Source organism: Pipistrellus kuhlii, unplaced genomic scaffold, assembly GCF_014108245.1.
Source record: "Pipistrellus kuhlii isolate mPipKuh1 unplaced genomic scaffold, mPipKuh1.p scaffold_m20_p_6, whole genome shotgun sequence".
Taxonomy (NCBI): Eukaryota; Metazoa; Chordata; class Mammalia; order Chiroptera; family Vespertilionidae; genus Pipistrellus; species Pipistrellus kuhlii.
In genome coordinates this window covers 52,872,169-52,889,957 of record NW_023425562.1, presented here as the reverse complement: position 1 = coordinate 52,889,957, position 17,789 = coordinate 52,872,169, and the positions used below count along the sequence as shown (strand labels likewise).

Below are 17,789 nucleotides of genomic sequence, written 5' to 3'. Positions count from 1 at the left end.
CTAACTAGAAGCTTCTTATTTCTCTTTACCCTGCTTTTTCCATTTTCTAGCAGTAAATTATAAAATTCTTAGAAGTACTACTTCAAAATCTCAACCCTGACATGAGTCACATTTTAGCAGTTCTTTAAATGTCTTTAAAAACTCGCCAAAACCGGTTTGGCTCAGTGGATAGAGCGTCGGTCTGCAGACTGGAAGGTCCCAGGTTCGATTTCCGGTCAAGGGCATGTACATTGGTTGTGGGCACATCCCTAGTGTGGGGTGTGCAAGAGGCAGCTGGTCGATGTCTGTCTTCCATCGATGTTTCTAGCTCTCTATCTCTCTCCTTTCCCTTCCTCTCTGTAAAAAAATCAATAAAATATATTATAAATAAATAAATAAATAAATAAATGTCTTCAGAAACTCTCTTGTAATATCATATTTCTAATGACTTTTACAAAGCAGAATTTAGGATTTGGGATCAATCTGCCCGTGTAGAATTGGTTCATTTCATATTTATTAGAGCTAAAACAGATAAACAAAATTCCACTTATTGAAAATCCTCTTTTTCCTAAGTTGTGTATGTTTTTACCAGAGTGGATGCCCATTTGAGCACATTTTGATGCCCGTTAGAGGAAATCTTGAGATAATGTTTTCAATTGTAGATGGATTTGCTCTGTTTTGGTGACATTGGACATTTGTTCTGCCATTTCCGTTGGAGAGGCTCTAGGAAGCTACAGAGCGAGCCCATTGGAGTAACCTTTTGTTTCTTTGGTTATTTGGGGAAGCCTTTGTGGGATCAAGACATCTTGACTCACTCCAACAAACACTTTAATAGGTATCTGTCTCAAAACCATTTCTACTTTCTCTACACAGAACTAAATTCATATACAATCTTAAGGTTTGCTAAGCTGTATTTCCTTGATTCTGCTTTGATCATTTTCAGGAGAAAATTTTACCTGACATCAAAGCCCCTTCCCTACCTTTGGCTGTAAAGTTGAGAGGTGTAGCAGACCATTGGCTCGGCTTCAGACCAATCTTAGTGCAGAAGGTACCCCAAGTAAAAGAAATTCAGAAAAACAAAACACAGCATGATAATAGGGCAAAGAAAAGAAGAGAAGTAGTTTCTGGAGGGCAAAAGCAAAATCAATAAAGTCACCACTAAGGTCTTTATTGAATGAGCACTAAATCATGCCGCAGGGAATGGTGTCAGGAGATTAATAATTTCAGCAGCTCAGCCCTGGCCTGTGTGTCTCATCCTATGTACTGAAGGCTTGCTGGTTCAATTCCCATAAAGGGTGTGTGGGAGGCAGCTGATTGATGTTCCTCTCTCATATTGATATTTCTTTCTCTCCATCTCTCTCCCTTCCTCTCTCCCTAAATAATTTTAGTAGCTACTACCAGCATTGTATTCCTTATATACTGTGGGAACAAATATCTGGGAAACCTGAATTCTGACCCATGTTTTAGTGGAACAAGGAGACGATTTCACACTGACAAGTAGCTGCCTGGATGGTTTGTGTTCTTGAGGAGGGACACAGCCTTCTCTCAAATTTTAATTCAGGGCCCCGTAAGCAGAGTCAGGGTCTGCCATGTATTTCTTAATCTCAAAAGACCCTGAAGAAGACTGTCCATACTAGACCCAAATCACCCATTAAAATATTATTCAATTTGGCATCTGTTAGTCATAAGAATTAAACTTTAGCTAGAACAGTCAAATCAGTCTGCATATACTAGTAGATATAATTCCAGGAGATCAAATTATTTTGGTGTTGTTAAAGAAAAAAGTATTATGATACTTGTTTAAATGATAAAAAAAAGAGGAAGAGATTAACCAAATGACTTATATGCATATATATTGTGTGTGTATATATATATATATATATATATATATATATATATAACCCATAGACACAGATAATACTGTGGTGAAGGCCTGGGTGGGGTGGAGGAGGTCAGTGTAGAGGAGAAATGGGGACATCTGTAATACTTTCCATAATAAAGATAATTTAAAAAAATAAATGGTAAGAAAGACTTTATGGAAGACTATTGTAATAGGGACATTTTTATGGGAAGTTGGGAAATTTGTGCATTTTACTGTTGTAAATTATATTTTAACAAAGTACTGTAAGTATGGGGGCAGAAATCTCCCAAGATGACTCTAATGGTAACCAAGTTTAAATTCTCTGGATAAATAATTCCTAAGATCTCTTCCAGTTCTAAAAATCCTATGATTCTTTAATTTGTTTACACCCTATGACTTTTATATCTCCATCTCAATTTCCTTACCAGTCACTTTTACCCACAAATTAGATAATCTCTTTTGCCTTTCTTTGTCAAAGATATTAAGAAAAGCCAGTCCTTAGCCTATGCTAGCACTCAGATAAGGGATAGTGATAAAATTTCAGAGTTGTCTAGGCCCCAGTATCTCAGAACAAAGGCCAACAGCTGAAACTGGTTTGGCTCAGTGGATAGAGAATCAGCCTGCGGACTGAAGGGGGTCCCAGGTTTGATTCCGATCAAGGGCATGTACCTTGGTTGCGGGCACATCCCCAGTAGGGGGCGTGCAAGAGGCAGCTGATAGATGAATCTCATCGATGTTTCTAACTCTATCTCTCTCCCTTCCTCTCTGTAAAAAATCAATAAAATGTATTTTCTTAAAAAGAACAAAGGCCAAGGAAAAGACATTGAATCACCATCAGTCTGACTTATGGTCCTGTTTTCTTGGCACAACAGGACCAATAAGTCTGAATATTTTCTTTCTTACCTATTTATTCATTTACCAGATATTTGAGTGCCTGCTTTATGCCAGATGTTATTTGATAGTTAGTGGGAGCAGCATAATGAATATAACAACAATTTAAACTCCTCTACCCTAAAGGAGTTTAAATTCTATAAAAGTAGAAAAGCCAATATGAAGATAAACAGAGATAGCTGCTGCTAATTGTGATAAGAGCTATGAAAGAAGTAGGATGATGGGATAGGTAGAAACAGGAAGGATACTTTTAGATAGAATCTTCAAAGAAAGGGGTGTTATTTGTACAAAGATTCAAAGATTGCCAATGATCCAGCCATTCAAAGAGCTGAGGGAGTCAGGTTCAAGGCCAAGGAATGAGCATTAGGGCTAAAGTAGGAAAGAATTTAACATATTCGAGGAAGAGAAGCACAATCTGTCTAGAATAGGGGTATCGAACTCAATCAGAGAAGGGGCCAAAATCTAAAATCCAGCCTAAATCGCGGGCCAAATGGTTTACTGAACAGTCATAAACTGTCATTGTGATGGAAACGCAGCGGAGTGCAGTGATGTCAGCGCGGTGCAGGCCACATTGCAAGGCCTGGCGGGACGGATTTGGCCCGCGGGCCTTGTGTTTGACACATGTGGTCTAGAATGTGATTACTGAAAAAGAGAGTCTATCAAATGAGGTCAGGGAGTAACAGGGCTTTGCAAGCAATTTTGATTTTATTTCAAGAAAAATGGGAAGCTAGCCATAGCTGGTTTGGCTCAGTGAATAGAACATCAGTTTGCAAACTGAAGTGTCCTGGCTTCGACGCCAGCCAAGGGCACATGTCTAGGTTGTGCAAGCAGCAGCCGATCAATGATTCTCTCTCATCATTGATGTTTCTATCTTTCCTTCTCCCTTCCTCTCTGAAATCAATAAAGAAATATTTTTGGGAGAAAAAGAACAATGGGAAATATTAAAAGTTTTAAGCAGGGGGTGATCTGTGATTTGAATTGTGCCTCTCTACCTCCCCCAAAAAGTTATTCTGGCTGCTATTGGGAATGGATGGAAGAGGGCAAGAAAGGAGACAGGATGTCAATTAAGATACATTAAAAGTTATCCAGCCGAGGCTGGTTTGGCTCAGTGGATTAGAGAGTCGGCCTGCAGACTGAAAGGTCCCAGGTTCAATTCCGGTCAAGGGCATGTGCCTTGGTTGCGGAAACATCTCCAGTGGGAGGTGTGCAAGAGGCAGCTGATTGATGTCTCTCTCTCATCGATGTTTCTAACTCTCTATCCCTCTCTCTTCCTCCCTGTGAAAAAACAATAAAATATATTATTTTTTTTTAAAAAAGTTATCCAGGCGCCCTAACCAGTTTGGCTTGGTGGATAGAGATCAGCCTGGGGACTGAAGGGTCCCAGGTTCGATTCCAGTCAAGGGCATGTACCTTGGTTGCGGGCACATCCCCAGTAGGATGCGGGTAGGAGGCAGCTGATTGATGTTTCTCTCCCATCGATGTTTCTAACTCTCTATCCCTCTCCCTTGCTCTATATTAAAAAAAAAAAATCAATAAAAAATGTCACACATCAACAAGACTCTTGAGGTACATAAGCTGATTGCATTTAGCCATGACTTTCCACACCCTCTTTTACAGAGTTTAGTCAGATTCAACCACACTGATGCATTTGTAAATACACAACTAGACTTTACAAAATCTTTCTTGGTGCAACTGTCTGACCTGCTCCAAAGCCTAGAGAGCTAGAATTAGAAATTGTGAATTCATAGAGTTTGAGAATAGAAAGATATTTAGATTCTTCTATTCAATAATTTTTTTAATTAAGTTCCTATTCTGTGCCTCATAATGTATACTGAATTATAAAGTCATATTGTCTCATTTTACAGATGAGAAACCAGAGGCCCAGACAGGCAGGGTCACACAGCCCCTTAAATGGCAAGTACATCCAGGTGACCTGACTCCTCTTCCTGGATTCTTTCTATCCACCATGCTGAAGAAAAACTCATCTTAAGTGCTAAGTAGTAACTTAAAGCAGCTGATGAGTTCAAGAGGAGGACTTGTCATCAGTGACACTACAAAGAACTGCCTCACTACTACAGAGTGGAAGGCCAAATTGTCCTTGAGAAACATTACACAGGTAGTCACTGCCGCCAGCATCATTATCCTGTGTTAATTGCAGGGAGTGTGTGTCCCATGTAGGGTAGTAACAGCAATAGGGGCTTTTACAGGCCCATAATCCTTTACCTGAAATTTCCAAATTCCCTAACTCTGAAAATTGTAAGGTTTTAATTTTCCTTTGGTAATTCATTTGACAGCAAAACGACCTTACCTAAAATCATTTGGCAACAAACCTGACCTGAGTGTGAGTCAATTCACAGCCTTTGTTTGTTCTGTTGTTATGAATATTCACATCTTTTTGCTACAGAAGCATCAATATTTTTATCATGGATGCTCTCGGGCCCCTTTATAATGGGGTTTAATAAAGTATGTAGATATTGTTTTCTTATAACCCACAAAATTCTGAATTTAAAAAAAAAATCTGACTCCAAGGATTATAATACAACCAGGTATTATGAACCTATATTACATTTAGAATATACATATCCGCCCCAGGATTGGTGCAAGGTATACTGGTTTTTAGCCCTCTCCCAATACACAAAGAAGTTTAATTCCATTGAGACTTCACCCTTTCCAGACTCAGAGTAGTTTTATAGTTCCACTAAGTTACTTGGGTTCTAAGAAATTATATTTTAAGTTTATTATTTATTGTTGCTTATATAGCAAAGGAACCTTTTGTTGTTGTTGTTAATCCTTACCCAAGGAAAAACTTCCATTGATTTTTTTTTTTTAGAGAGAGTGGAAGGGAAGGGGAGAGACCGAGAAGCATTGATATGAGACACATGGTTACCTCCTGCACACCCCCAACCACGGCCAGGGATCGAGCCTGCAACCTAGGTACATGCCCTTGACCGCAACCCTTCAGTCCGTGGGTCAGCACTCTAACCACTGAGAAAAACTGGCCAGGACTGGTTTGTTTTTTATACATGTTTGTTTTGTTTAACTATAGCTAATATGAGCTAGAACCTCAGAGATCAAATTGCATGAGGGAAGAACCTAAGGGCCTGAGTGGATGTTTTAGGCTTTAGGGCATGAGATTGGTTGAACCACCACACAACAAAGATGTGAGCTGCCTAAGAAACTTCTTTATTACCTCTTTCTGTTTTACATTTGAGTATTCTGCAAGTCAGCGTTTATTTGAAGAATTCCACTACTAAATGAATGCAAACCACTGGCCTAGCCACTTCTCTCATTTTATCAACAAGGAACTTAGAGTCTTTAATAAAGAATGGATTAACCCAGTTATACATCTTACTAATGCTTAAGCCAAGACAAGAACTCAGAGCTCCTGACTCCAAGCCCAGTGCTCATTTCATTGACTCTCTACCAGGCTTTGAGAAGAAAAGTGGTGGCAGTTCATGTTAGGCAAATGCCCGATGATAAAGGGATCTAAAGAAACTAGAAGAAATGTCATTAGGGCTGAGAGGAGTAGAGGATGGACTTCAAGAAGTTTATAATGAGGGTGAGGGCTGACTGTTTGGATCCCCTACTTCTGGAATAGAACAGACATAAAGAAAATTTTACTCCAACCAAGCTGAAGGCTGGGAAGAATAGGCTAGATTAGGGGTGTCGAACTCAATCAGAGAAGGGGCCAAAATCTAAAATCCAGCCTAAATTGCGGGCCGAATGGTTTACTGAACAGTCATAAACTGTCATTGTGATGGAAACGCAGCGGAGTGCAGTGATGACAGCGCGGTGCGGGCCACATTGCAAGGCCTGGCAGGACGGATTTGGCCCGCGGGCCTTGTGTTTGACACATGTGGGCTAGATATTGGCTAGGCTGCTGAACGAACGGTGAGCCAATGAGTGGGCAGGACCAGCAAGAACAGACATTCTCTTCTTACCCACAGAGCCTATGGCAGGGCAGACAGAACCTTAGAAAAGCAGCCTCAGCTTCCCAGACCACAGAGAACATGCCCAGAGGGTCTGGGTGGAGATCCTGCATTTAGAGAATATGAAGATGCTGCTGGAGCACTCATTGAGACAAGCCTGCACAAACACCAGAAGAAATCCACTCTGGGACCCGTTGCTTCATCATAATCCGGCTAGTGACAGATCAATAAATCAACAAATACAGTTAGCCTTTGTGCACAAGTTCATTCTCCTGACTCAAACCATACCTGCATTCATCCCCTCTGGGTGTGGGAATACAGTCTATGCGACCACATTGTCTGAGGGAGCATTTATTGCTGCATCTTTCTCACCGAGTCTTATGAGCCTTATTCACTCCACCTTAGTAAAACTTCTGCCTCTGTGAAGCAGTAGTAGGGACCTTTGAATAACTCTGCCCAGGCTTAGGGTCTCCTGGGGCCACTGTTTTTTTTGGGGGGGAAATACATTACCCCACCCTCTGGTTGGCAGAGTCCAATCACAATGCATTCCTTTTCTCCTTACTTCATTCCTTGTCTTTCTTCCTCGTCCCATCTTTCCTTTTTTCTCTTCTTCCATCATCAGTTCTCCTTCCCTGTCTTAAGCCTTGCTGGTCCTCCGGTTCCTTTGGGACACTTGTGGAGCCAGGTCAGAGCACCAGCCCAAAGGAACAAAGAAAGCAGAAGGGCACATTCTCTTATCACATCACCTGACTGCCTTCCCTGTCCCACTCAGGCCCTCTCAGATGGATGTCACCCGCCTGCTCCTGGCCACCCTGCTGGTCTGCCTGTGCTTCTCCACTGCTTATAGCCACCTGGCACCTGAAGAGAAGCCAAAAGATGACAGAAGCCTGAGGAGCAACTCCTCCATGGACCTGTGGGATTCCCCTTCTGTCTCTGTCATGGGTAAGTAGCCTGACATCGGGTCCAGCTTCTGAGTTCTCACCCTTGAGAAGGGGCTTCAGGATGCCAAACATGCTCCCCAGGCTGATTGCCATAGGTCAAGGCTCCTTCTTGCTCATCCCATGAAATAATCCTGGAAGAGTAAAGCGTCCTTTGACTCATTTGGTTTAGGAAAGCCCTGCGTTTCAACCTACCTAAAATGTAGCTTGGCGTGTTAGAGGCTTGGAGAGTTAAGACACTTGTGAACTTAGTTTAACTTAGCATTTCTGATACTTATTGAACCACAGCACACCTATCAGTGGTAACAAACTTTAGGAAATCCTGCAGACTATAACCAGGTCTGGAATAAACCAGTCCTGTCAGGCCAGGGTTGAGAATGACTGCTCAGGGAATGTATCAGGGCCATTACAGCTGGTTCTAGAGATCTGTTTTAATTCCATCTGGAAATAATAATAACAAGCATAATTATTGTGTGCTAGGCACTGTGAGGTGAGGCACTATTTTTACTCTTTATTTTACAGTTGGAGAAATTATGTTTTAGGAAAGCTAAGTAGCTAACGTAAGATCACACAGTTCTTAATTGGCGAGCAGGATTTAAGCAGGTTCACTTCAGAACCTAAAATAAAAACTAATGTCCCTTACTGCCTTGCCTCTCACTCGCAAAAAGAGGATATTCTAGATGAAGGCAAGGGAAGGGGTTGAAGCACTGAGTGAACACCTTCGATGTTCTAGACTTTCCACTTTACAAACATACCTTACTATCCTCAAGACAGTCCTGCAAGGGAGGTATTACAGTACCCTGTTTGCAGATTAGAAAACTGAGTCTTAAGAAGAATAAGTAGGTTGGCTAAGGGTACACAGATGCTATATCGCAAAGACTGAATTTAAATCAGGTCTGCCTGACTCCAAAGCTCTGAGAGATAGAAAATAGGACTACAGGAAACCTAGGTCTATCCATATGTAAGACACTGAGTCCATTTTACAGGGCCTTCTGGAATTTCCCCTTTACCTTCCTTCAGAGGACACTTTGCTCTCAGTCCCTGGCTCCAGGTTAGCAGCCAGGCTAACAAGTACCTGATGGCAAAAAAAAAAAAAAAAAAAAAAAAAGACCCTGATGGCCTAAGTGCCAAGATGTGATTCATCCAGCCAACCTCTCATCCTCTCCCCCACCTTGCACTTTCTGGAGCCCCCTCAGCATTTCCCACTTCACTGCAGCTCTGGGCCCCAGAAACATATGTCTTTGCTGTTTTCACTCTTTAAAGGGCTCAACAAGAAGTCCAAAAAGATCAGCAGAAAAGAGGCAGAAAAGAAGAGAGCTTCTAAGGTAGGCCTGGGAGTTCTCACTGTGGGGGTGGGGCTGGACTTAAAAGGGGAGGACCCCCACGCTCTGGTTAGGAACTAAATGACTTTTCAGACCTACACGAAGAAAGGAAGCTGACAGCTACCTAAAGGCTTCCTGCCCTGGAGTCCTAAACCAGACCCTCACAGAAGCCCAAGGAGCTGAGGTTCACTGACTAAAAAAACTGACATGCTGAAAAGCATCTTCCTATACTAGCGAGGCCCCTGCCTGAAATTTTATCACCCCTTATTCTTTTGGGTGAATGCACTGTTACCTACACCTCAGTCATTTCAGAATCATTTCCACAACTTTCGCCACATCTGAGTTTCATCTATTTACGTTTTAAATTAAAATGTTATAAATTATATAACTGTGACAGAAAACCAGCATCATTTGTCATAAGTAGAAGTTAACTATAAAAATAAGTAAAATGAGCCTGGTCAGCGTGGCTCAGTGGTTGAGCATTGACCCATGAATTAGGAAGTCAGGGTTGAATTCCTGGTCAGGGCATATGCCTGGGTTTCAGGCTTGAGATATGCAGGAGGCAGCCCATCGATGATTCTCTCATCATTGATGTTGCAGTCTCTACTTCTCCCTTCCTCTCTGATATCAATAAGAATATATTAAAAATAATAATAAGTAAAATGAAAATAAAATACCGTTAGTGGATTCTAGCTAAATGGTATATCCTGCCAAATGCTCTAAATCTGAGGTTTGTTCTCTGTGTTAAAAGGAAGATTAGAAAGTATTGGGGAGGCATTAAGGACATATTGACCCCAAACTATATTGAGCCTTTTAAGTTGAACAAGATAAAAAATAAATAATTCTTTCTCACTGGGACTCAGCATCATTTAATATTTATGCACCATTTAAAATCATATCACTATGGTACAGGTTCCCACACTTTGGGAAATACTGGAGTAAGGCATTATTGAAATGCACACATTATTCCTTGGTGTGCCTCTTTTTATCAGATCATCTGTAATCAGACGAGGGAAGCCAGGACTAGGAGGTAGGAGGTAGGACCTGGCACTGATCTTTTTTTTTTTTTTTTTTAATAAAAAATATATTTTATTGATTTTTGTACAGAGAGGAAAGGAGAGAGATAGAGAGTTAGAAACATCAATGAGAGAGAGTCATCGATCAGCTGCCTCTTGCACACCCCCTACTGGGGATATGCCCGCAACCAAGGTACATGCCCTTGACCGGAATCGAACCCGGGGCCCTTCAGTTCCCAAGCCGACTCTCTATCCATTGAGCCAAACCGGTCCCAGCCTGGCACTGATCTTGATAACATTCCTGCTCCTCTCTTGGCCTTAGGTGAAGTGAACAAGCAAATTATATAGACAGATAAGAGTATATAATTGACAAATATATCTATACTAGTGTCCTGTGCACAAAACTTTTGCATGGCCTGCACCCTCTCCAATCTGGGACCCCTCAGGGTATGTTTGTCAGACATCCCTCTCACAATCCGGGTCCGCTGGCTCTTAACTGCTCACCAGCCTGTTTGCCTGATCACCCCTAAACACTCTGCCTGCTGGCCTGATCAACCCCAAATGTCCCCCCCCATTCCAGCCTGAGCACCCCTAACTGCCCACCCCTGCCAAACTGATTGCCCTCAACTACCCCCCTGATGGCTAGCTCCCCAAAAATGCCCCTGACGCTGGCCTGCTCACCTCCAAATGCCCCCCACCAGCCTTCTTGCCCCCAATTGCTCCCCCACCAGCCTGATCACCCCTGTCTTCCCCACACACCCCCACCCCCCGCTGGCCTGATCGCCCCTAACTGCCTCTGCCTTGGCCCCGCCACATGGCTTTGTCCGGAAGGACTTCTGGAAGGTCTCTGGAAGTTCTGGTCTAATTAGCATATTACTCTTTTATTTGTATAGATGCTAGGTACTGGAAATATGGAAGTGAACAAGAGTTTTTTATGGGGAAAACAGGCAAACAGCAAGTAAACCAATGAAAAAAATTATTTATATGATAAACACTGAAGGAATTAAAACATGATAATGAGATAGAAGGGAAAACCTCTGCAAGAAAGCACTTAAATATCAGACTGAAAAATTCAGTAATCTCAAACAGCAACACCCAGTAGAAATACAATGGGAACCATATATATAATTTTAAATGTTCTAACAGCCACTGTTTGTAAAAGTAAAAAGAAACCCCTGCAATTAACTTTAATGTTGAATTTAACCCAATATATTAATATTCAAAATATTATTCTTTTCTTTTCTTTTTTTATTTCAGAGAGGAAGAGAGATAGAAATATCGATGGTGAGAGAGAATCATCAATCAGCTGCCTCCTATATGACCCCTACTGGGGATGGAGCCCACAACCTGGGCATGTGCCATGATTGGGATACCAGCCATGACTAACTGGTTAATAGGTAATTGCTCAACCACTGAGACACACTGGCTGGGCCACATCTTAATTCTGATATTAATTAAATATTTTTTTCTTTAAAAATAAGAATCTCCTTTCTTCCAATAGGAACTTCTTTTTTTAAAAATATTTTATTGATATTTTACAGAGAGGAGAGGAAAAGGATAGAGTTAGAAACATCGATAGTGAGAGAATCATCGATCAGCTGCCTCTTGCACACCCCCTACTGGGGATGTGCCCGCAACCAAGGTACATGCCCTTGACCGGAATCGAACCTGGGACGCTCTATCCACTGAGCCAAACCGGTTTCGGCTTTGATATTAATTTTTAACAAAGTCAAACGTAGTCCTAAAAAAAAAAAAAAAAAAAAAAAAAAGTGTTTATCAAAAAAATTTTACACTGCTTCAGTTTTAAATTAAAATTAAATGAAAAAATTTAAAGATCTTTATTGATTTTTTTTTTTTAAAAGAGGGAGAGCAAAAGAGAGAAACATTCATGTGAAATTGGCTGCCTCACCATCTTCTGGAGCCCAAACCCAGGCATGTGTCCCAACCAGGAATAGAAGGGGCAACCTTTCAGTGCACAGGACAATGCCCAACCCACTGGACCACACCAGCCAGGGCTAAATTGAATAAAATTTGAAGATTCAGTTCTTCAGTTGCACTACAGGAAAGGGAGTATCCAGTTCAAAAACCCTGTAGTAGGAACACTTTTTCTTCGTTTGGCGCACAGGCCAGTGGGACAGTGTGGTAAAGGTGTTGAGGGGAGGGGTGGGCGCACCCAGGGCCTCAGGGCCAAAGTAAAGTTTATGTTTTATTGCCGAGTGCAAAGAAAAACCATTGGGGCTTTAAACCAGAGTGGGATGCCATCACAGGTCTTCGGAGAGGTTTCTTCGGAGCACTGGAGGATGGACTAGAAGGGGCCCAGGGCAGCACAGAACACAGCCTGGCCCAGGGTAGCAGAGGCGAAGAAGAGAGCAGAGTCAGGATTTATTGTGAAGGCAGTACTGAGGGGGGTTGCAGATACAAAAGGGAGAAGGGGTAGTTAAAAACTGGAGTTGAGTGGGGTCCCTTAGGGCCAGGCCAGGCCCTGTCAGTTTTGCTGAGGATGGAGGCGGAGGGACATGATTAGGGACAGCCAGGGCCCCCTGGGGTGAGACAAGCAGGTGGTGGGCAGTGGGTGGGGATGTGGGTCCGTGGCCTCCACAGCCCAAAGATTCCTCGGCAGAGGTGAGGTCGGGTGGGGCGGGAGTGGGCTGTTAGGTCAGCCCCGGCATTTCCCAACAGAGAAAGGCTTCGACTAAGAAGGTGACGAGGATCCGGCCCCCGCCGCCCAATCCCTGCGTGGCCACCCGCAACAGCTGCAAACAGCCGGCGCCCCCCTGCTGTGACCCGTGCGCCGCCTGCATGTGCCGCTTCTTCCGCAGCACCTGCTCCTGCCGCGTGCTCAACCCCAACTGCTGAGCCGCCTCCCGGCCTCAGCGGGGCGTTTCCCAGGTAGGAACTCCCCCTGGACCCTGGGGTCCCTCAGGGCTGGTGATCACTAGTAAGATGTGGCTTCTTAGGACTCGGCGCAGGCGTGGCTACTGAGGTTGGGGCGTAGCTTTTAGCAGGAGGGACTTCAAGGGCACGTGGGTTGGGCTGGGCTAAAATCCAAATCGTTTATGTAGGCTGATTGAAAGTGTATGGCTGTTTCTTTAAAGGACCAGAAAGATCATTTTCCTTTCAAGGAGATCCACTTTACATGGGAAGTATGGCAGGCTGCGCACACACTATTTCCGTGGTCTGGTGGGGGGCTGGAGGGGGGTAATGGGAGGTGGGGGGGCGGGAACAGGGACCGATTATTCCAGCTCTAAGGCTATACTTCTCTTAAGCGTTTCTCCAGATCAGCTGGAGACAATGCTGCCCCCTACCCGTAAACCAGAGAACACCCGAAGATGCCTCCACATCTAGGGAATGCAGACCACCAGACAGAAAGGAAACATTAAGGAACTACCATCAGTCTTTCACCCTTCTAAGGAGCTCCCTCGACCCCACCCCCGAGAAAAACAAGAAAGGTACAACTCCATACACAGCCTCACTGGTTTGTCTGTCCTGGGGGGTCTGCATATAAACCTGGAATGGCTGGTTGTGACTGGGCGATGCCATGGGTCCCTATAGCCAGAAGGCTATGCCTTAGGAGACTTCCAAACAAAGTGCCCCTTATGCCCACCCTCCCTTTTTTCCAGGGGTTTCCAGAGGTGTGGGGGACTGGGAGGAGTTTCTTCCACTGCCAAGCTAAATAAATACTTACCCCGGGTCCCCCGGCATTTTTAACCCTGACAGCTGTGTTGGGGCTCCAAGTAAAAAGCAGGGGTTCAGCACTCTTTCCGCACTCACATCACAGTAAGCAGGCAGCGAGCTTGGTGACTTGAAAATAAAAGGGGACCACTAAAATGGGAATCCAGAGGCCAGAAAGGGAAGCTCTAACACTCCATGGCAACTACAGGAAGAACTGCCAATCATAGGCCCCAACAGGAAAAGATGTTCATTGCATCTCCTACAAGAAACCAACCACCCTACAACTCGGCCAATGAGAAACCATCATCTCCCTGAGGTCACTTTTCTCCAATGGACCTTTGTTCAAAAACTCTCTCATTCCTTTTTCTCCGTAAAATACGGTTCCTTTCCTTCATTTGTTGGATTTGCCTCTATGGCTTTTGTTAAGGTTTGCATGTCCTGATTTGCAACTCTTTGCTGTTCCCAAATAAACTCATTTTTGCTGGTAAAATAACTGACTTATTTTTTAATTGACTTTGGAGACAGAAGGGAGAGAAACATTGGTTCGTTGTACCACTCATTTGATGTGCCCTGAGCAGGGATTGAACCCGTAACCTTGGCATATTGCGAGATGCTCTAACCAACTGAGATACCTGGCCAGGTAAAATAACTTTTACTTTTAAGGTCAACAACCTGAGTAGGCAGCAACCTTTGTCCTAGATTATTGGGGCCTGTCACCTAAAATGTTCCAAGCTGGTGCCTGAAATTTCATTCTTACAGATTATCTGAGTCTGTGAGAAGCCAAGTGCAGCAATGTCTTTGGAAGGACCCTGGGAAGAGGAACACCTGTGATACTGCTTTGGGGAGGAAGGGGATTGAGGTGGGAAGGAGGTCTTTGATCCCAGCCAGAGCCAGGGATCACAAAGGAACTCCCAGCACCTTGCTGCGCAAGGGCTGTAAGAGCTGAAATGCCACATGTCAATGCACCCAGCAGCTGGAGCTCTTCCTCAAGGAATCACTACAAGAACCAGGACGTTGCAAACTGGCATAAGATGATTTTATGTGAGTGGAACATCGATCATCTGCCTCCTGCACACTGACCAGAGATTAAGCCCACAATCTGGGCATGTGCCCTGGCCAGAAATCAAACCAGCAACCTCAGCAACCTCTCAGTGCATGGGATGATGTCCAACCGAGCCACACTGCCCAGGGCCATACGGAGATTTTTAAAAGGCCTTTGCACAAGAATGATTCTAGAAGCGGAGGCAGAAAAAAATGTGAAGCAGTTACCTCTGCCCTGATAGCTGATACCATGATACAAGGACACATGTATCTCTGTCCTTGGAGGTGAGGACAGTGGAGCTCAAGGGCCAGCACAACTAAAGCCACCTCCGCTGGCCCAAGTGTCCATTCACCATCTTCCATCTTTCAAATTCCTTAAAACTCTCTCCTTTCCAAGGACCTTGTTCCAACTGAAGACCCTGGTTGTGCTTGCAGTGACATAGCCAGTATGCAATAGGAGGCAAACTTCAGAACGTGGACCAGATAGAGCAGGAACCACCTGGATAGAGTACAAGAAAAAGATGGGTGCTCCAGGCTAAGCTAGTAATAATCCTGCACACTGGACAAATATGTGCTTCTCTGGGCTTCCTTTTACTTGTAAAATGGGAAGCACCTGCCATTATTCCTGATGTTCTTGTTATAAATCTGAGATAGTGATGCTTCTTGTGCCTTAATAAGAAATATGATGAGGGGAGGAGGAGCTGCCAGTTGCTTGTTTTGTTTACTATCATTTAGGCTGCAAGACCACAGGACAAGAACCTTTTGTACCTTGTACCACAGCTGCTACTGATAAATTAATAAGAATATTAGGAACATATTGCAGCCACAGGTCCTGTTTTCCAGACATTGGTCACCAACCAGGCACCATTTGGCTCCCAGGGGTGAGGCCTCAGATGCAAAGCCAATGAACCAGTCCATTAGTGATGATAAAATAAACAAATAATCACTTAGATGCTGGGTCCAGACAACTGCATGGAAGACTAACCCATTTATTCATTCAGCAAACGTGTACTGACCACCTACAATGTGCCAGGTGCTGTGAATATTGTGAATGAGTCCAATATGAATCCTCTCCTTACAGAACTATGGTCCAATGGACCATGACCAGAGGCCCTGGTAGAGGCTAAACAGTTGTTAGGAATAGTTCCCCTTCCTGAGAAAACAAAAACACAGCCATGTACCCAACCCTTGGCCAATTCCTTCTTTCCCCAAGAAGCTATGATGGCAGAGCCCATACATCAGGGTAAGAGGCTTAGGAGACACATCATCTTTCATTGTGAGCGCCTGGTCAATGTTACCCATGTGATAGATTAGCAGACCTGAGATCAGAGTTAAGGCTGAGACCAGACTGGCAGGACATCTCCAAAAAGGAGGGGAAAGCCTGGGTAATAAACCAGAATCCCTAGGGGACCAGAGATGGGGGGGAGGGGAGACTACATGGGACCTCACAGATGGGGACATCTGGACAGCTGTGTCTGGGAGGAGACAGACTTGAGGGAACGGAGTGTGCTTACACACGAGCCAGGCCTGTTGGAGCAGGCAGTATGGCTGTGGTGCAAAATAAGGCATTTAACCTCTCTGGCTCAGATGAACAGTGGCCTCCTCCTCTTTTCTACTGAGAAGTCATTGTCCCAAAGATTACCATGGTAGAGTGGCTGAGGTGGGCACTAGGCAGCACTTGGTGGCAGTCTTGCCTTCAGGGGACCTGGGTTGTTCCAGAGTTACTGCTCCAAGTGTTGGAGGGTCTGAAACCAGGCTCCCTTCCTCCTAAACCAGGGCCTGAAGGTGTGGGAAGAGCTTGAATTTTGGGCTAAGACACCACTTTTGTGGTGTCTCTCAGAGCCTGTTTCTTGATTTGTAAACCAGGAATTCAAGTCCCTACAAAGTTATCATGAAGAATAAATAAGTGCTTACTTAGCACAAAATTAAATGTACAACAAATAGCAGTGGGCATGGTAGTGACTCTTGAATCTGTTTTGACCACTGATGTCATTATCAGCTAAGTGGGTCCCATGTCATTTGTCACTAACAACTACCATTTAACTATCAAAGTTTGTAAGCTATTTACAGCATCTTATTAGGTATGCATATAACTTACTGTATAATCTAGGGTCAGCCACTTGGCCTCTCTGAACCTGTCCTCATTACTAGCATAGAAGTAATATCACCTCCTAGCTAGAGGCTGAGAATACAAAAATGAACAAGACACAAGTATGGAATGTCCAACCGAGAAAGGCCATTTCAGAAATCTGTGCAGCTAACGTTCTCATCTTAATGTGTAAGGTGTCTCCTTCCTGTCCCTCAGGCTACCTTTCTAGTCCTCTATCTCATAATTTCCCCTCAACTACAGCCAAAAAAACTCTCTCCTCCTACTCTCTCACTTTTTTCTCGTGTAAGCTGGTCTGTTGCTGCCTGGAATGCCCTTGCTTTCAGTTCCTTCTGTTAAGTCTTCATTTCTATCAAAATTGATTTCAAGTATCACCTCGTCCCTGCCATCTTTCTCCTACTGCTGCCAGGCACTAAACTCTATAAAGCTGGGCAGATAGATGTACCAGATGGCAGAGCTGTTTGTGTGTCTGCCTTCTACCTCTAGCTTGCGATCTGAGCAGCTGGGTCAGGTCTCAGGCATCCCCATCAGGCTCCGTCCAGTAGATGACCCTGAGAGCAGTTTCCAGTTACCATTCCCAGGTAGGTTATTTTGCTTTAATTGTCTAGACCAGTGTTTCCCAAACTTTTGACATATGTGTGTCCCTTCTATAATTTTCGTAACGCTGAGTAGCCCTCATACTCATGAGAACGTAGAATTAGGCACAGCTAAGCATGGTGCAGTGCATATCCCCACCAAACTCTGGTGCAACATGTACCCCCACCAAACTCTTCCTGTACCCCTGGGGGTACGCATACCACACTTTGGGAAACACTGGTCTAGACCAGAACAGGGGTTCAGCCAATGACCACTTAGGCAAATAGGAAGGTGGCTAACTTCCCACCCACCTTTTTATTATTTCATTCATGATGAGGCCTCTTACAAACTGTGAATTTAGGAAAGACATTTAATTTAACCTGAGTCTCTATTATCATCTATAAAGTTAGGATATATAATATACTAATCTTGTTGTGAGAATAAAGAAAATCAACTA

The 17,789-nt window shown here is 43.8% G+C and overlaps 1 protein-coding gene across 2 annotated transcripts in view; it reads left to right on the top strand.

Annotated features, from left to right (window-relative positions):
* LOC118708407 (agouti signaling protein) overlaps positions 1 to 12,792 on the top strand; it is a 66,167-nt gene extending 53,375 nt beyond the window's left edge. For both annotated transcript variants that reach the window (XM_045574614.1, XM_036419799.2), the window contains 3 exons: positions 7,433 to 7,602; positions 8,862 to 8,923; positions 12,616 to 12,792. In XM_045574614.1, the coding sequence (XP_045430570.1) occupies positions 7,433 to 7,602; positions 8,862 to 8,923; positions 12,616 to 12,792 (409 nt within the window). The remainder of the gene's footprint in view (positions 1 to 7,432; positions 7,603 to 8,861; positions 8,924 to 12,615) is intronic.
* Positions 12,793 to 17,789: the final 4,997 nt, after the last annotated feature.